This window comes from Elephantulus edwardii, unplaced genomic scaffold (assembly GCF_000299155.1).
Source record: "Elephantulus edwardii isolate Elephantulus edwardi_28Jun2011 unplaced genomic scaffold, EleEdw1.0 scaffold00011, whole genome shotgun sequence".
Taxonomy (NCBI): Eukaryota; Metazoa; Chordata; class Mammalia; order Macroscelidea; family Macroscelididae; genus Elephantulus; species Elephantulus edwardii.
In genome coordinates, this window is record NW_006399761.1 from 4632421 (window position 1) to 4652219 (window position 19799).

Below are 19799 nucleotides of genomic sequence, written 5' to 3' on the forward strand. Positions count from 1 at the left end.
GAATGCCGTAACCTCTCTGAGCCTCTGTAAACCCAGCACCTTCATTCAGCTCCTTGTGAGGCTTCAGTCAGGACAGGGATGGGTCAGGTGGGCACACAGGGATCATTCTACCCAGGTTATGGGTCTCCGGAAAAGTTGACGAGTAACAATCACAGATGTTTCGTTATATCCTCACCTTCCGCGAGGTCTGGGCGTTGGTGTAACGTGTGACGGTTTCTGGACCATAGAGCTTTTTCTGGACACGGTGAACACCCCTGCGGCCAGAGAGACACCTCCTCTCCCATGACCACCCACACTCCCCACCTCCATCCACAGCTCTCCAGGCAGCCTGCCTTCTTGAATGAGCTGAGCTTGGCCTTTAAACTACTGGGTACCAGTTTGTCCAGGGACTGAGGCCATCGGGCCACTCCTGCCCTCAGCACTTTAGCATCCTCTCTGCTTTCCATGTGGGTACTGGACTCCCCGGCCAGCACTCTTTGTACACGCCCAGGTGCTAAAGCAGGAGTTATTAGAGGCCTGCTGTGACTTGGTACAGTGAGTAAATGCTGGCACCTGCCACCTGCATTCCCAGGAATGAGGCTCAATCCAGGCAGTAGGAGAGAGGCCCATAGAGTGCTCGGTCCTGTGTGTGGTCAGATGAGGGCAGTGTGGCTGGCACGAGTGCTGCTCTGTGCATCACACTAGCCTGTCCAGCCGTGGTCACCTGATGAGACAGGCCCTGGCCTCCCGGTAGACATGAGGATGCTGAGGCTCTGGGGCTCAGACACCCATGCAGGCTTTCATAAGAGGAAGCCGGCCAAGCTAGCGTTAGGCTCACTCTGAGCCCTTGGTTACAACACGCGCAGAGTACGTGAAACAGAATTTCACCATCCTTGTCTCTAAGGAACACCCTGGCTCCACTTCCTCCAAGATAGATCTGTTTGTTCTCTTGGTGGTCCGTGAAATACTCAGTCCACTTCTCCAGCACAGCTCGAACGCATAGATTCTACTAGGTCGTTATTCACGGCCCAACTTTCAGATGCGTAGGAAGCAATTCAGATGACCGTGGCTTGAATCAAGTGGATCTCAGTCTTTAATTTAAAAATTAAAGATTTTCCCCGTCTTCACTTACGTTTCATGAGTGGCAGCCATCCCCAGGGGAAGGCTGGGTGGACCAGAGGAGCCTGGTGCCTGGATTCCTTAGGGATCCAGGTCTTTGCAGCGTCGCGCGGTAAAGGGCCCTGTGTGGACTCCAGCCCTCCGGGTCATCCTACCCAGAGTGTGTCTGCTGGTGCTGAGCACTAGTGGGCCAGAAAAGTGAGGACTAGCCCGTCGGTGGCTGAATCCTGAATCCTGTGTGTGAGCCTGGCCTGGCCAGCTGGGAGTGAGGGGCCTATGACCCCTGCTAATCGGGCCTATGGCGCTGATGGCGGTGCCCAGCCTGTCCTTGAAGAAGATTGTAGATCTAAGTGATTGCCAGTGTTTTTCTCCTCATCTCAAGCTGCTGTGTCTCTGCATGTGTCTGTTGTCTGGAGCTCCCCATGTTTGGAGGACAGGTGGTCCCTTCCCCTGATCTCGGGGTAGGACTCTGCTGTCCTCAGGGGAGTCCCTGCTGACCATAGCTGAGCTCTGTGTTTGTGCACTCAGGCTCGACTGTTGGTTCCTGCAGCTTCTACACCTCCGATTTAGGGAGGATTTACGCTCCAAGTCAACCTGCTGCCCTTCAGCCTCAGTATAGGCAGAGTGGCGTCCTGGGCATGAGTCAGGTGGCAGGCCTGTCCTGCCTTGTTATTGGGGTGCAGAGTGTGGACCCAGAGGGACCCAGCCGCTGGGCTGGGCGAGAAGCAAAGGCCGCTGAGCTGAGCTGAGCCACGGCCTCTGCTGAGCCTCACTTTCTCCAGCAGATCTCTAGTGCCATGGAGCAGCTGCAGGAGGTCCTCAAAGTGAGCCGAGACGATGCCAACGCCCTCCACCTGCTGGCGCTGCTCTTCTCTGCCCAGAAGCACCACCAGCATGCCCTGGACGTCATCAACATGGCCATCACTGAGCACCCAGAGAACTTCAAGTGAGTGGGGCCCTGCGCTCGCTCCTGAGGGTAGGGGGAGGCTAGCCACACCCGGTGCTGTGCTTAGTGGCCGCTCTGGACCTGGCATGCTGTGACGATGTCCTCACTGTGTGTGTGCGGGATAGGGACAGGGTTGCAGAAGGACTTTGTGATTGTGTCAGGAGAGGCCAGGTGGGAATGGTGGGATTGCTCGGTCCGCAAGACCAGAGAAAACAATGCTCAGATATGTGGCTCAGGATGCTTCTGCTGTGCCCTGGACTTGGCATCAAGCCTCATGAAGGTAGTGACTTGAGCAACTTCGTCTTAGCACTGGTGAGGCCAGCAAAGGATGAGATTCTAAAGTGGACTGGCCTGGCAGAAGTCAAATGAATCACACACACACACACACACACACACACACACCCCACCCCACCCCACACCAGCCATGCCTCCAGACAAGCCAGTTGGGAAGTGGGGGCTGCTACAGTGTCCTCACCATCCATCCCGTCTTCCTGGCCTGCATCTCCCATCCCTTCTTGGAGTTGTGCTGTCTTAAGTCACCCTAGTCCCTGGCTGCAGGGGCAAGGCTAGGTCCTTCACACATGACTCACTGTCACCTAAGCTGAGTAATGGAGAATGCTTTGCTTTCCTAGTCTTGCTAGAGAGGAGATACCAAAAGGGGCTGACTTTCAAGAGCAGACATTTATTTTCTCACAGTTTAGAGGGCTGAAGGTCTGAATTCACGTGTGGGTAGAGGGAGGTTCTTGTTCTGTCAGCACTGGAGAAATACCGGTGTCAGCTTCCCTAGCCCCGTCGTTCCCCGAGTCCTCAGCATCCGTCTTTCTGTGATTTGATTGGAGTACTACTCCTGTGAGGGTGACAACAGGAGGCTGGAATTGTCCCAGACCAGCGTACCTCCCTCGATGGGGAACCTTCCAGCTCTGCCTGTACCAGAGAGGACTGACCGAAGGGTGGAAGTGGGCTTTTGGCATTTGGTTGGTGTCTTTGGCCCCCTTTGGTGAACACTGCTAGTGTTTTGGTTTTATTGTATAGTTTATTTGTTGTTAGGAGTATGCACAGGAAAACACCAATTCAGTTGTTTCTCCAGTTTCTCCAGGTACAATTGAGTGACATTGATGGTGTCCTCAAGTTGCCCACCCCCCACTAACATGCACACACGCACTCACTGCCCCTTGGGATTTCTATCTCATGTTTCGAGTTACTTTTGTCAGTTTGAGTCCATATAGAATAGATCTTATTCCTTATGTTCTTGCATCAAAAAAAAAAGACTAGATCTTTCCAAAGCATAATGTTCAAGGCAGACCCTTTACTGAATTATTTTTTGGTTTTGAGAAGACTAGAATACATTTTTCCCCCCCCTTAAGATTTAAAGTTTGCCTCTGAGCAATAGGTTCAGCCAACCTCCATGACGAGGAAACTTCTGGCTCTGTAGGAATTGGAAATACCTGTTTTGCGTTTGCCTCATCTTTTGATCAGGATTCTTCTAAGGAATCTTTGATCAGAATGCTCAGTATTGGTAGCTGGCCGCCATTTTTCGGAGTCACAGAGAGGAAGCAGTTGCCCTTGGAGGCATTGAGTCACTAATCCCATCTCTTCTCATTCCTGTCTTGTGCTGCTTCTGGTGACTAGAGATACATTGTGTCTTGGGTGGCTACATGCAAGCTTTAAAGCTGCCAGGTAACTAAAAAACAAGCTGAGAGGTAGGACAAACACACGAAGCATGTATGAGGCCAGTAAATTGGCTTGTTCTGTAAAAACATGACCCTAGATCTCCAAGCCCCGCGACCAGTCCCATCAGGTCTTTGGTTTAACAGAAACAGCTTGAGCAATCTTTGTTCTTTTCCCTTTTTTTTGTTATTGTTGCAAATCTCTCTGGCATACCGCTTTTTACGGGATTTGCAGCAACGGCTCTAATTGGCTGTGCAGTCTTCTAAGTATGATTTCTCCACCACTGTAAACCGAACTGCAGCATTCTGCAAGCACTGCCTTTGGTTTTGGTTGCTGACTTTGTCAGGGAGCCGAGGATACTGTCGATGGCTCTGTCCTCACCAGGGTTCAGAAAACGTGCTTTGGGAGCATGTCCAGCTGTAAACACCCCGGTGTGGCTTACGTGAGGGAGTGTGGACACTGGGATCCCAGGTGAATTGAGCTGAGGGCAGGTGGTCCTGCCGGTCACCTGTCTGCAGCCCAAGGACCTCCCCTGCCAGATCCCCACCTGCTCACTCGTCCTCACGAACCCTTCCCCCGAAGCACCTTGGCTCCCGACCCTACGTACTTTCTATTTGTCATTACGTTACAGCTGAGCCATCTCTAGGTAGTGGTGGTGATGTGTGGCCAACTTGGCATAAGCCTGTCCTACGTGCCTAGGAGGTGACCGTCACTCTGCCTTGAGGCAATTATGAAAATTTTAATCGCTTCTCTTTGAAACGCCCGCAGCTTAGGACATAGTAAAACACAGGTAGATGTGTAAAACAGCAAGACCTGCTGGGAGCTCTGGTGGCCTGGTGGGTAGGCAGCTGTGCTACCAGCCCAAAGGCGTGGCTCATTTCTAGTCCAGCAGCAATTAATGAGAGGATGAGACTGTGTGATGACACTCTGGTTTTTAATGAAAATATACAGAACAGGACGAAAAGGTTCTTCTCTCTCAGTACCTGCTGGCCAAAGCTTTGCTTTTTTCTAAGCTCCATCCAGCTTCTCTGTGGCCAGGTCTGACCCATAGCCACTGGGGTATCTACTGTTCTCACTTAGGTTTCCATAGAAACAGTCAGGGAGAGGGACACAGTCCTCAGGATGGCGGAGTGGCTCCTCACCCGCTGTGGGCAGGGGCGTGTCAGCATTTATCCCACCTGCCTGAGAAGCGGTAAGACGAAGGTGCGCAGTAAATGCGGTCTCACCAGTAGATCCTTTCTGCAGATGAAATCTTAGATGGGACTCGAGCCTCTGAAGCAGAGTGGATCACAGGGAGAGGGATACTCACCCTGCTTTCTCAACCCTCCGTGAACCCCCAGATCCAGTTTAGGGGACCCACTTCCCTTGACAGTGCAGGTTCTGAGCCCTTGTGGCCAGTGTCTCTTGCTAGCTCTGAAGCCGAGTGTTTCCTGCCAGGCAGAGCCCCTCTGGATAGTGGGGTGTCCCTGGCACCACCTGTTAGAAATCTACCTTCGGCCCAAGCTGTGTCCAGCAGCTCTAGAGATGGGGTGAAAGTGTGCCTTGTGTGTGGAACTCGCCCTGCTGGCCCTCCCTCAGCTCCCCAACCCTCCCCAAGAGAGCCCCCTGCCTCTACATCCCCAGGCTCTTGGGCTGCATAGTAAACTGTCACCTCGTTTTGAAGTGAGGGAGGTACACCCGCATCCCCTCCCACAGGAACCGGCTCCCTTACTGGACAGGCTGGGCTCACAGACAATGTCTTCATCAGGACAGTCTCGCCTGGGGTGACTTCCCTCTCCAGTGGCCCATGGTGGCTGTCTAGGACTCTTGGGGGACCCTGGGGCTGTGCAGGGAAGTGGCCTTCTGCAGATCCTCTGAGAGCTCCTCTCCCAGCAGAGGAGGAGCCCTGGGGAGGACTGTGCTGTTGTCATGGGCAGCACTGTCCCTGCTCAGTGTGGACCCCAGGTCTGCCAAGCGCTGACTGGACCAGAGCGTCCCTACCCTGTGCACAGGAGACTCGCGACGAGCCTCTGGAGAACCACCTGCTCGGTGAGAGCAAGGCCTCCTGGATCTTGCTTGTCTGGGGCTGGGAGACCTCTGTGAGGGGGAAGGAGAAGGCAGGCAGGCAGTTAAGTCTCAATCCCTGAGGCCTCCATGGGGTGCTTCTGTCTCAGTGTCACTGTGGAGCATTTGGGGGTGTGTGGCCTGCTTGTCCAGAGGCAGCAAGGAGGAGAAGAAACAGGAGAGTATATTATCTCAGAGTCACCATGAGTCCTGAGCGTCGAGGAGCTCAGTCTTGACCCAACACAGAAAGCGGAAATGGTACCTTACACAGAACATGCAGGGTGCTGAGTGGGCCTCCGTCTATTGCCCAGGTCTGTTTAGCCACTTCAGGGTGTGGCCATGACCCTCTGCAAATCCTGCCATGTTTTTCCCCACAGATGAGACCCCGGAATGCAGAAACCGGGGATTAGTGGGAAATGTCATAGAGCCCATTCCAGGTCAGGAATTACGGAAAAATGTCACTGCTGCTCGGTGGAAACAGCAGCCTGGCCTCCAGCTGCTCCCAGCCTTGGGGACAAGCCCTGTATGGCTTTAGCTGTTGCTACAGCAGCTCATTAAACAGAGAGTCCACTATCAGTGAGCAGAGCAGAAGGTTTAGCTCCTGTAGAAATGGCATTCACGGCAGGGAGGTGTCTGACCCTGTAGAGATGGTGGGAGGTGGGGGAATAAGTGGCATCTGATCCTGTCGAGATGGCACAGCAGGGCATCCGACCCTGGAGAGACGGCCTTGGGGAGCTTCTGACCGTACATACATATGGAGTGGGGGTGCATCTGATCCCGTCGTGATAGCACAGTGAGGGCATCTGATCCTGTCGAGATCGGGGAGGGTGTCTGATCTGCAGAGATGGCACAGTGAGCTGTCTAACCCTGTAGAGATGGTGTTGGGGGTCTTTGACTCTATAGAAATGGCACAACTGAGGCATCTGACTACTTAATGAGGGGGAGACACGCTGTCAGCAGCCTCAGCTCAAGGCTAGTTTCTACGAACTTGATGTCTTCTGCACCAGTGTGAAGGCTGCCATCTCTCGCATGGCCCCTCTACTTATCTGTTGTTGTACTGGATCATTCGTTGCAGTATTGACCACACTGTACTCACAGTAGTTCAGGTGTTAGTTATGGAGGGAACGGGTGTTCAGCATCCGGAGTGACATGGGAGGAAATCCCTGGTCAGGACAGCTTCTTAGCCTTGCCCCCAGGAGTTTCTCCCAGACTCTCAGCCCTGGGTCCCTTAGGTATCTTGGTCTGGCCCAGCCTCTGCAATTCAAAGTTCTTTAGCTCCTTTGATGGCAGCTGGGGGGCTCCCTACTCAGGTCGTAAACCTCAACCTGCAAGCACTCAGTTCTCTCACTCATGGATCGGGTCAGCAAGGCCAGCTCAGTCTAGCAGTACAGTTCCTGTCTGAAGCACTTCCTGTTTGAAAGCTCTCAGGTCCCTCCACAGATCCCCCGCCCCCAATCCAGAGCCCACTGTGCCATCTCCAGTGTACAGCTCTCTCTCTTTCTATCTCTTGGATGTGGGAGGTTCTCAGCAGAGGGACCCTGGATCCCAAGGACACTCATCAATTCCCATCTTTTATTTTTGGTGACTGTCATCCTTTCTGCTTCTAAACCTGGCAAAAGAGAAAAATGGATCAATCCCTTCATTAGGGTTCTGTACACTTGATCTTCATATAGTCTCACCCCCCTACAAGGCTTCCCTGAACCTTGTTATCAGCAATCCCCTTGGTGGGCAGTAAGCAACTTATTTATAGTCTAACCCACCCATAATCAAACTCTCTAAAGTGCGAGGATGTCAGTCTAAAGACTAAGGTATGCCTGATGGAAGCCATGGTAACAGCAGTCAAGAGATCAAATCAAAAGATGTGTAGCTTTGGGGAATTCTGCTGTCAGGGACCTCTCCACAGTCCTATGCATCGGAAAGTTGGACAATGAATAAGGAAGACTAAAGATGAATCAGTGCCTCCAATTGTGGTTTGATGAGGAATACTGAATAGCCCATGGACTTCCAAAAGAACAGACAAGTCTGTCTTAAAGGTAGTGCAATTAGGGTGCTCCTTAGAGGCGAGGATGGGGAAATTTCATCTCAGACACTTTGGGCATGATGTCAGGAGGCGCCAGTCCTTGGAAAGAGACATTGTGCTGGGAAAGGTAGAAGGTGAAAGAAAGAGAGGAAGACTGTCAAGATGCCAGTGACTGTAACAATGAGCTCGAGGGTGACAGAGATGGTGAGGATGGTGCAGGACATGGCAGGGTTCAGATCGATTCAGTAGCCCCTAACAACCCACCCATTTGGTGAGAGTTAGAAGGCCGTGGCTAGACAGACCTTGTGGAAGCAGTCCGTTAGCCTGGCTTTCCCCCAACCACTTCTTCCCCAGGAACATTTACACTCAGACACTTCATTTTCTGCTCTCTGGGCTGGGTCCCTCATTTACCTGTCCTGCTGTCTCCAGCCTTTTAAATTTCTTTCCCTGGGAAGGGTTTCAGCACAATGATACCTTGTTGAAGGAAGAAGCTGCTGCCCAGCTCAGGGAGGCAGGGTTTCCCCTTTGTTACCCTGAGTGGTGCTGCCAGAGGGCAGCTCTTCTGGTGAAGCATGTTGACATGTGGAATAATTTCTTTCCACATAAGCTTGTCCCTGTGTGGGGACCACAGTGAGGTCTCTGCCGGATACATACGACTCCTCCTGACGCCCTCTGTTTGCAAGGTCTGCTGTGAGGGTCAGGCTAGGGAGGACCACACAGTTTAGATAAACCTTAGGGTGGGCAGTGTAGTAGAAGTTGTCATCACATACTGCCAAGTCAGAACTGACTCATGGCTGTTTTCAGAGGCTGTAAATCACAGAAGCAGAGAGTGCTCATCTTTCTTCAAGGAGCAGCTAGTGGATTCGAACAGTTAACTTTTGGGTTGATAGAACCACTCCTTACTCACTAGGCACCAGAGGATGAAAGAGACCTCATTTTTGTGTAAAGATAAACATAGGCTCCTAAACAATCAAGTCCTTACTTTTGTAAAGTGAAATGTACATCTACATAAAAAACTTTCATGCACGTTTATAACCTCTTCATTCTCGATCACCAGAAATTGGAGGAATGGGTGGATAAACCGTGGCATAGCCATATCGTGGTGGGTGCAATACCCAGGAGGTGCGCAGAGGGGCTGGGGGGGGACCAGCGGAGGTGGGCAGCTCGGCGCTGCACAGGACGTCACTGTTCCCACATAAGCAGTCCCTGAGCTCCTGAAGGAAGACCGAGCTTTCGTGGAGCTGAACTTCTGAAAACGCTGTCGAGTTTGGGGATTAGGAAGCAGAGCAGAGATCTAGATTTCCATGCAGTAGGATGACCTTTTGTTAACTGAGCTGCTGTTCTAAAGAGAGAAAATAAACAACCACAACCAACCAGAAACGTGAAGCGGCAAGGACAGATGGCCCTCAGCGTACAATGTGAGCCCAGCAGGGAGGGACCCAGATCCTGGACAGCTTCCCGAGAGCCGGAGCTTTGGGCTAAGCCCTGGACACATGTGCCAGCCGGCTGTCCCCACAGGCTGATTGTCCCTGGCTATGCGTCCAGGGCCCCAGCATTCTGGGGACCCTCAGGAGAAACCGTGGGACTTTGTGGCCAGCCAGGAATATAAGGCTGGAGATGCTGTGCGTGTTTAGAGATGCCACTACTATTTTTGCTTATTTTGGGCGGACAAGTCAACACAGAGAAGCAAGGTCAGGAGTACTGGCTGGTGACAAGCACCCCTGAAGCCGCAGGCTCTGTAGAACGCTGGTTTTAGGTAACAGATTCCTGGTACTTGAGTCAGGATGCTTGTAGTGAAGGTCGCTATGGAAACCAAACAGAATTCCTGAGCCAACGCAAGGAGCTTTCCAACAACCATCCTATCAGTCCCAGACCCACCCCCAGTCCTGGCAGTCAGCCCTGCCGGTTGTGAAAGTGCAGGTCACCAAGTGACAGGAAGCAAACAGGTCCCCCTTCCCTCGTCACAGTGCAGGAGGCCTGCTGCTGCCGCCCGGCCACCTGGCCCAGGTCCTGGGGACTCAGAAGGTCTTGGATGAAGGTGGGTTACAGCACCCAGAGGCACAGAATAGGGGTTTTGGTGGCTTATTGGTAAGGAGCTGCGCTGCCAACCCCAAGGTACAAGGTTTGAATCTAGAAGCTTCTCCAGGTGAGAAGGATGAGCGTTCTCCTCTCGTGGGATTTACTGCCTCTGAAAACCCACTGGAGGTTCAGCTGTGGGTTGGTTCCGACTTGACTGCGTTCAAACAACAAAAGCAAGCTGGAGCTTCTATGTGTAAAACAAACATGAACCTGGACTTTCAGAGAGAAGGTGTGAGCTGAGACTGAGGGTCGGCCGAATCTGGTACAGGTGGAGCACCTGCCTCGGACTCCTGAGCTCCCAGACCCTATTATCTGCAAGTCCTCTGTACTGTGCCTTCCACCCAGCAGAAAAGACCAGAGCATCCTGGGGCTTCTATTAACGTTTCTGACTTCATCCTAGATTGTTCTTATTAGGCACTTGGAGTGCATCAAAAGGATGCTTGAAATGCCGCCGCACCAGACAGGGGCTGCACTCCAGGGCTATTAACACAGCGTCGTCGTTTATCACTCCGCCGGATTCCTCGGGCATGTTTGGCCGCCGCCGCCCGTGAGAACAGGAGCCATTAAACTGGCTGGCCCTGGCGAGGGAAGTGCTAAGCCAGGCGCGACCGCGCATGGGTCCATCTCCCCCTCGAAGGTCAGCTCCTCAGCAGTTCTGCCATTAGCTCTTCCCTTCCTTAGTGGTTCCTGCCTGTCGCCTGTGGTCTTGCCCTGTGTGCGACCCTGGAAAGATGTTACGACTGTGTTGTCTGCTCACATTCAAACTGGGGTGGGGAGGTGACTGTTGTTTGTTTTGGAAGGAGCGAAAGGAGAAGTCAGGCTTTCTGAAATATGTTGTCCTAAGATGTGACGTTAGTGGTTTGCTCACTGACGTTCACTGCTTGATCTCCATGGGCCCTGGCCCCCTAGCCCTCTGCTGCAGGGGTGACCCCAGATTGATACAGTGCCTTTCTGCCCCCTGAAACGTGGGCAGTCATGCTAGGCCAGCTTGTGCCCCATGCAGGGCTGACCCTCCCGGGCAGCAGGTGGTTTTCAGTCTCTGAGGATCCCATGCTAGGCAGAGGTTATAGGCAGAGGCCCCAGGCTTTACTGTCCAGTCTCATCCAAGGGTGGACGTTGCCCTTGGCTGGACTTTGTCTCTGGAAGCCCTTCCCCCCGGCAAGCCTCTCCCCACTGTGACTTTGGATCTGCAGAGCCATTTGAGGTGGTTAGAGACGGCCTGCAGTTGAGGGACACAGGGCGGAGGCCACAGATGATTGCATCTTGTACGCTCCCAGCCACTGGGTATATTTGCGGACACAGGGCTCCCCTGTATCAGCTCAGGTTGTCCACCAGGAGGATGGGGGAAGCATTTTAGGAAGACACTCATGGGCCGCTCATGTTGGAGACTTCAAGGCTGGATGGTGTTAAATGAATTTATTAGGGGGCTGGGAGATCAGCAAGAGCTTGTTAACTGTTGAGCCGGAGCGGCTTCCAGCAGGTTTTCCAAGGCTGTAAAGTACATGGGAGGAAGTTGCCCATCTTTCTGTGTGGAGCAGCTAGCGGATTCAAACTGCCTGTGTTTGGATTGACAACACAACTCCTTAGCCACTAGTCTATGAGAGAGATTAGGAATGTGATACTCACTGCCACTGAATGGTCCATGAGGAAAGTGGGTGTGTGTTCTCCTGTGTGCATTCTCAACAGGAGATAACATTTAAAAAAAACTAATGAGAATTTGGGCTTGTGTGAGCCTCCAAACCCAAGGGAAAAATCACTGATTTTTTTAGGGCTGAAGACCTGCTGCAAAGGATCAGTGACAGTTCCTCCCTGTCGGGTGTCACTCTGTCAGAAGGTAGTGAAACAGGGACTAGCCGTGGCCGCCTCCTTTTCAAGGAGGCGCCCTGGTAAGAGTTGTTTTAAAATAAAACACCAGAGAGCAAGAGGATGTTTTCAATCAGTGTATTCCCTGTCCAGTCACAGAGGCATGGGATTTGGAGGGAAGGTGCACTGGCGTTCCTGGGTGGCTTATGAGCTACTCTGGGTCCAGATTACATGAGAGCCAGGTGGTGGGGGGTCCGGATAGGTGAGGGGTGTGTTGACTCCCTCCCTGCCCCGTCCTGTACATGGGCAGTGGACAGGCGGCTTCTCTGCCTACCTCCACACCTTGAACCCTATTCGGCTCTTTTGGACACCCTTGGCTCTTTGCATCCTTGTCCTGCCGTCCTCAGAGACTAAACTCCACCTTGAACTTGAAGAACTTGAAGCTCCTGCACTTCCAGCCAGAACCTCTCCATTAGCACATGGTTCTTTTGTTTGGTTTTCTCTCGCCTGGTTATCTCACACGTGCTGTTTGATCTTCACTTTGCGTTTGGCAGCGCCTCTGGGTCCAGGACTCCAGCCTGTATCCTGCCGTGTAATCTTCACAGTAGAGAACTCCAACTGGGAACGCAAGACCACCCATGCTGGATCACAGAGGAGCCACGTCGGGCTAGCTTTGGCTTTGACCAAAACTTGGACTTTGGACTCTCCCATTGAGAGTCCCCGGTGTGCCCTTACCCTGGTTCTTCTTCTTGGTTTAGATGCTTTGGGTTTTGACCTTTTAGTTCAACAACCTCCTTGTCTTCAAGTCGGCACTGACTGTTGCTGGTACACTAGGTGGCAGGCCCTGCTGAGTACTTCTCGAGAATGAAGCCATCTGGGCTCTGAACAACCCTGGAAGGTGTCTTCACTTGTTGCCATCGAGTCCGAGCCGACCCTCCAGGCTGAGGTTCTGACAGGCGCATAGGAGGAGGCTGCCCGTCCTTCTCCTGTGGAGCTGCTGGGGATTCAGACCCCCAGAGAGAGGCCACTGTTGAGTTAGCAGTGCAGCTCTCTAGGAGCTTTGCCAGCAGGGCTCCTTCAGAAGACACAGTACTGTCACTGTTCCCGTTTTATAGAGAAGGGGGCATTGGGGCAGCCAAGCATAGTCAGGACTACGTAAATGATGGCCCAGCCCGTCGGCTTCTCCCGGCTTGACTCCAGATCACGATGACGTGCAGGACGTTGGGGAAGTCTGTCCTGCGCAGGTTTTCTCAGGGGCTAGTCCTCTGGAAGGAGATCCTGAACCCTTTGTTCTGAGGTGCCTCTGGGCCAGTCCTTGGAAAAAGACATCACGCTGGGAAAGGAAGAGGCAAAGATCCTCGACGAGACGGATCACCACAGTGACCGTAGCAGTGGGCTCGAGCCCCTGGGAGATGGGGAGGATATGGAGCAGGATTGGCCAAGGTTGAGATCTGCCCACAGGGCTGCTGTGACGATGTGAACACTAGCTCTCAGCCCTGGAGTTTGAAGACCAAAGTGCACCTCCTTCAGACCATGGTCTTCTCCAGAGAGCTGGACCAGTGACTAAGGATGACAGAAGAAGACTTGATGCCTTTGAGCTGTGGTGCTGGAGGAGTGCTGTCTATCCATGGTCTGCCAAAGAGTAAACGGGTAGGTGTTGGAGCAGGTGTAGCCAGTGTGCTGCTTGGAGGCAAAGAGGGCAGCACTTTCCTTTCATACTTTGGACATGCGGCTAGACTTTTTTTTTTAAAATTGCTTGAAAAGATGGAAGGTCCGCAAAGGAGAGGAAGACTCCTAATGAGATGGGACGGCGCAGTGACTTTAGCAGTGGGCTTGATTGTGTCAGAGATGAGGAGGATGGCACAAGAGAGGGTAACGGTCAGGTGAGCCGTTCATAGAGTTTCTATGAGTTTGATGGCGCCTAACAGCTGTGCATCTGAGAGCGGGCCATTGACTGAGGATGACAGAAGAAGGATCGATGCCTTTGAGTTGTAATGTTGGAGAAAAGTACTGAATATTAATGGACGGCCAAAAGAACAGGTATGTCTTGGAGAAGGTGCAACCAGAGTGCTCCTTGGAGGCAAGGATGGCCAAGCTTTGTCTCACCGACTCGGGGCACGTAGGTGGGGGGGCTTTTCCTTTAAGAGGGACATCATGCTTGGAAAGGTGGAGGACTATCGGCGATACGGATTGATATGGTGACTGTAGCGACAGGCTTAAGCATATCAGAAATGTGTCAGGCACGATAAAGACAGTACCAGATAGGACAGGGTTCAGATCTGCTGCTCAAAGGGTCACTGGCCGTCAGACTCAACTCGATGGCACATAACAACAGTGAATCAGAAAGTTGGACAGTGAATAAAGATAACAGAAGAATAATTGAGACCTTTGGATTATGGTGTCAGCAAAGAGTACTGAATGTCCCAGGGACTACTGCAAAGAAAAAACAAGCCTGTCTTGGAGGAAGTAGAACCAGAGTGTTCTTTATAGGCAAAGACGGTGGAAGAATTTCCAGCATACTTCAGACATGTTGTCAGGAGGGATCTGTCCCTGGAATAGTATCATGCTGGGAAAGAGGGTCAGAGGAAGAGAGAAGGACCCTCGGTGAGGTGGATTGACATAGTAACTGTATCAGTGGGCTTGGACATACAGTCCATGGTCAGGGTGGCCTGGCAGGGATCGCTGTGAGTCATAATCAACCAGACGGCACCTGACAGTAACACTTGGAACCAAGGAACAGAACGTTAACGGCTGCCTGGAGCACCCTCCCCAGGTTACAGAGTGGGAAACTGAGGCTCAGGCCTGTTAAAGTGACTCACCTGGCATCACATGTGTAGACAGACGATGGGAAACTGGGGTCTGAACTGGCTCACCAGCCCTGCACGCTTCCATGCCCCGAGTGTGCCGTGCTGCTGCCCAGCGCAGCCCCCGTCCTGTAGGCCTCTGTGCTCTGCGTGGACTCCGGCTGAGGAGCTTGACTGACCAGAGGTGTGCCTGACTCCAAATAGCCTCCTTTTTACTCAATTATGTGTGTTCTACAAAATTAGAACTCTTCATGAATAAATAGCATGGCCCAGCCATCAGCTTGAGTTACTAATTACCTCTTCTAAGGAGATAAATACCCCCTTTTGTGCATTCACCGCACCTGCACCACTCCTTCCCCCACCCCGGAGGGTTCCCCCTGTGGTCGGGGAGTTACCCACGGCTCAGGCTCAGCAGACACATCGATGGCTCTGGTGGCACCAGCTTGTGTTGTCGAGTCGGAGCTGACTGATGGGTGACCCTCAGCAGGTTTTTAAGAGGCTGTAAATCACATGAGAGGAGACTGCCCATCCATCTTCCTCAGAACAGCTGATTTGAACCGCTCACCTTTGGGTTGGCATCACAGCTTCCTACCCACTAGGCTACCCAAGCTCCCTGCGTAGCACTTGAAAAATGGGGATTTTGAGCCTAGGACGCACTGTGACTTCATTCCTTGTGTTCACTGGTCCAGGGACCTAGGAGCGGTGTCCCAGGCCTCACGGAGCCCTGGTCCTCCCCACTTGTCCTCCTCCTCCTCCTCCTCCTCCTCTTCCTCTTGTTCAGTGAAGATGTGATGAATGCTGCTGGGTCAGACACTGGAGGTACGAATCTCAGAAGTGCTGATCCCCGTCTGAGCTCAGGATCTGCTCAGAGACACAGAGATGCTAAGAGAACGCTGCCGGCTCTCCTTCCTGCGGGTCGCCCTGCACGTGGCTCGGCCGTCTGACAGGACGTGCATGGACTCAGCCGCCCGTATCTCCCTCGATCCACTCCACAGCCTTCTCTCTGCTGTTCCTGTCACCACTTTACAGATGAGTAGGTAGAGGTCAGCAGGGTCAAGGATCCTGCCAGCGAATGGCAGAACCTGGATGGATTCCATCGTTTGACACCAGGGCCATGTTTTCAAGGCTGTGTTGTCCCATTGGCCAGAGAGCCAAGCAGGGGTCACGGTGTGTCCCATTGGCCTCACAGAAGGGACCACTTCCACGTGTTTGCTGCAGTTGCTGCATGATTTGATAGGAAGCTCTCTCAGCAGCAGAAGAGGTGGCCTGTGAGGTGGGCACCACACTCCCACGTCCCACACCTCCTCTGCCAGCAGCCCCCACTCCAAGAATGGGGGGCTTGGTGGTGAGCAGCCGGGGCGGGAACACGAGATGACTGTGGGCTCCATGGAAGGGGCGTGGACAGGATGACCGCTCCCAGGACAGCGGACAGCGCTTGCTCAGCCTGAGTTACTGTGACAAAGATACAGCCACCCTCTGACAGAAAGGTTTTAGTGTAGGCCCCGCTTATCCAGTTCTGAGGAGATGCACCCTCAGACTTCCCTTCAACGCGGGGAGAATGGTCTTTTTTTTGGCCAACGGGAAAAGGCTGTATGTCTTAATCATTTTGGAATTTAATCGACAGTCTGCTCCCACCCCAGGTGTGGGTGAATCAAGGCTGGAAGAGAGGGGGAGATGGTACTGCTGGGCCCACACCAGTGTTCCCCTGGGAATGTTCCTCGTGGGCCCTGGTTGTAGGGATTGGGAAGCCTGCCAAGGATGGGTGGGCTGTGGCAGCACCTAGTTGATGACGGGTTATAAGAGGAGAAGTCACCAAGAAAAGGGGTGACCAGTTGCGGAGGCACGTGGACCTGATGGAGCTGAGATCCTTCCTGGCAGAGCAGGGGGCTGGTTCTCCTCGGGCTCTCCTGTGCCCACCTCTGTAGTCGTTCGGGATGGGTCGGACCTGCCGCTGACCAGCGTACAGGGGGAGGTGAGGCATGTAGTGCGGTGTGTGCTGCGGGAGGGCAGAGCCTGGGTGCCCGCGCCATGGGGATGACCACTGAGAATGGCCCACTGCTGTGTGGATAGCGTGAGGTCCCAGAACGTGGGCTTCGTGGCTCACTAGTCTCTTCTGGGACCAAGGCCCATAGACAGCGTCACGAGGAGAGGACCAAACGTGAAGAGAATGGAAATCCTCACAACTGGGTCAATCCAGAATCGTCATCAGGAGCCGAGAGGAAGTGGACAGGGTCGGTGACGTCTCCCTGCTCGCATTAACAGCATCCCTGGAGGCATCAGAGGAGCAATCAGAGTCTGTCTTACACTGGTCATCAACTGCCAATGATCTCTGAGATTTTAGACAGCAGAACTGTTGCTTTGATGACTCAAGTGTGCCTCACCCAAGTCATGGCCTTTTCCTTTGTCTCATATTTTTGGAAAAGTTGGACAGTGTTCAATAATGTATACTGCATTGAAACAGATGAGGGAGAAAACTGTTTAAAAGGGATATGTGATTAGGTATTTTTGTCATGACAGGAGTCTAGAGCAAAGGCTACATGGTGGAGTGGACCTGGGGGAGGGTTTGTAAAACAATGAAAGAATTTGTCTTTTACTTTTCCAAGAGGGTAGTGTACTGGGGGGAAGGGTTGGGAGGGAAGAAAAGTGCAACAATGAATGAATGGAAATCCAAAGTCTGTAAATGTTTACTGAAATTAGTAATAAATTTAAAGTTTTTTTAAAAAAAAGAAAAGCTGGACAGTGAAACAAGGAGGACTGGGCTGAAGAACAAATGAATAATCTCAGGAAGTGATATGGAGATGCTGCTTGGAGTGAGAGTGGTGACGTTTCAGCGCGTTGACCTGGGCGCACCCGCAGGACAGTGTGGACCGGAACACCATGTTCAGTGGGGCAGCAGGCCAGCAGAAATGAAGGGGGCCCTCCGGGAGCCAAATGACACAACAGCTGTCAGGGGCTCCACTTACCATGTGGTCACCATGTGATTGTGAAGATGGCGTGGGATCAGACAAAGCTCTGTTCTGATAAGATCTCTGTGAGTCAGAGCTGAGGAGAGGGTGACACAGAACAGGAAGGAAAGTTCAGGAAGGTGGTGGCCTCAGGTCCAGGCTGCAGCGCTGCAGTGTGAGCAGGCACAGGAAGTATCCACACTGACCCTCCCTCATCTCCCTTCCCAGGAACACGCCCATGGCTTCCTCCAGAAGCTGACGGCTTGGATGGCTTTAAAAGGCCTCCGTGTTTATTCCTCTTGGGCATTTTAGTGAAGGTGGTTCATTCAAGTCGTGGGTGCTGGAGCTGTGTCCTTTTCTCCCTCCCCTCCCCTCTCACGTGCCGATCTTCAGTCCAGAGATGAGGAGGATGAGGAAGACTACTGTGGTACCCCCCTTGGGGGCCCAGAGATGCAGGGACTGGAAACATCCTTCACGGTATCTGGTCCACCTGCAGTGTAAGACTCTTCCCCAGAGCACACACATCTGAGCGGGCCTTGCTCTCTGGATGCCATAGCTCCGTCCTGAAGTGGGGTCCCTCAGCTGCCTCCAGGTCATACAGCAGGATAGGAGACTGCTCCTACTTTGCAGGGAAGGGGCAGGGTGGGCCCAGGGTGGCATTCTTGCTTTGCATGGGTTGGTCCCAGGTTCAACTCCAGGCCAGGGCACCTCATGTACATCCACCACTCCCTGTAGACAAGCCCACCTAAAGGTGGTTCTAGAGGGCCTGAAATGTTTTATATAAATGTACTGTCTTTATGAAACTCTTGATGCCAAAGTGCCAAAAAGGAAATCTATATGTATAATTACAGACCAAGTGAACACTTGCTGAACATTGAGACAGAGGCAGATGGGGTCCCCAGAGGGTTCTTAGAGCACAGCCTGACATGCTAGATTAGACTGTTGCTGTCGTTAGGTGCCGTCAAGCCGACTACAACTCCTAACGACCCTGTGAACAACAGACATGAGCCCTGTCATACGTGCACTGTGCCATCCAGACCATCTGGGATACGCTCGAGCCCTTGTCACAGTCACTGCTCCAGTCCATCTGGTTGAGGGTCTGCCCCTCTTTCTCTGACCTCCACCTCCCCCAGCATGGTGTTTGCTTTTCCGGGACAGGCCTCTCCTGACAACGTGCCCAAAGTATGTGAAACCAAGTTTCACCTTCCTCACCTCTGAGGCGCACCCTGGTTACACTTCCTTCAGGACGGATGTTTTTTTCTTTGGCATTCTGTGGGATAGTCAGTCCTTTTCTCTAGCACCACAAGTCAAAGATGGCTTTCTTCTGTTACCCTTACTCACTGTCTAATTCTCAGACACATTGCAAGTGATTGAAAAGACCATTATCTAATTCAGCGCACCACAGTCTTCAAACAGACATCATTGCTCCTTGGTACTTTGGAAAGGTCCCTAACAGCCGCCTTTCCCAGTGCAGTATGTCTTTTGATTTCTTGATTGCTGGTGCCAAGGGTGTTGCTTGTGGATCCAAGAAAGATGAAGTTGTTGGCCATTTCGATCTTCTGTCCGCCTGTCATGATGACGTTGCTTGTCCAGTGATGAGGAATTTTGTCCTCTTTATATCAAGATGTCGAAGGCTGTATCTTCGATATCCTGCAGCAAGCGTTACAAGTCCTCACAAGAAGCAAGATTACGTAATCTGTATAATACGAGTTGTTGAGTCTTCCTCCTATGCTGATGCCATGTTTTTCTTCAGAGTCCAGCTTCTTGAATAATTTGCTTGGTGTACAGATAGAATAGGTAGGGAGGAAGGATACAGCCCTGATGCACACCGTTATTTAAGATCATGCAGAATTCCGCTCCTCTATTCGGAGAACAGCTTCTTGGTCTCGGTATAGGTTCTGAAGGGTCATGATTAAATGTTCTGGGATTCCTGTTCTTCTCAGCATTAACCATAGCTTGTTACGATCCACACAGTCAAATGCCTTTGCATAGTCAATAAAACACAAATAGACACTTGTCTAGTTGTCGTTGAGTTCCATTGAGTTGGAACCAACTCATAGCTGACCCTCTAGTGGGTTTTCAGAGGCGATTTAATTGCATAAGAATAGTGCTCACGATTCTCCCTTGGTGAAACTGATGGATTCGAACTGCTTGTTTTGGGGATGGCAGCGCAGCTCATTGCCACTCGGCCACCAGAGCTCTCTACAGTCTTTTGGTTTTCTCTGCCTTCAGCCAAGAGCCACCTGACATCAGCAATGACAACCTTTTCTAACCCAGTTTGAACTTCCGGCAGGTCCCTGTCAGTGAACTGCTGTGGCCATTTTTCGATGATCTTCAGCATCGTTTTGCTCACATGTGATATTAACTGTATTGTTAATGAAGCTAATGAAGCT

The 19799-nt window shown here is 52.2% G+C and overlaps 1 protein-coding gene across 2 annotated transcripts in view; it reads left to right on the forward strand.

Annotated features, from left to right (window-relative positions):
- Positions 1-19799, forward strand: part of TTC7A (tetratricopeptide repeat domain 7A) — a 127277-nt gene that overhangs the window by 79268 nt on the left and 28210 nt on the right. For both annotated transcript variants that reach the window (XM_006880897.1, XM_006880896.1), the window contains one exon: positions 1884-2044. In XM_006880897.1, the coding sequence (XP_006880959.1) occupies positions 1884-2044 (161 nt within the window). The remainder of the gene's footprint in view (positions 1-1883; positions 2045-19799) is intronic.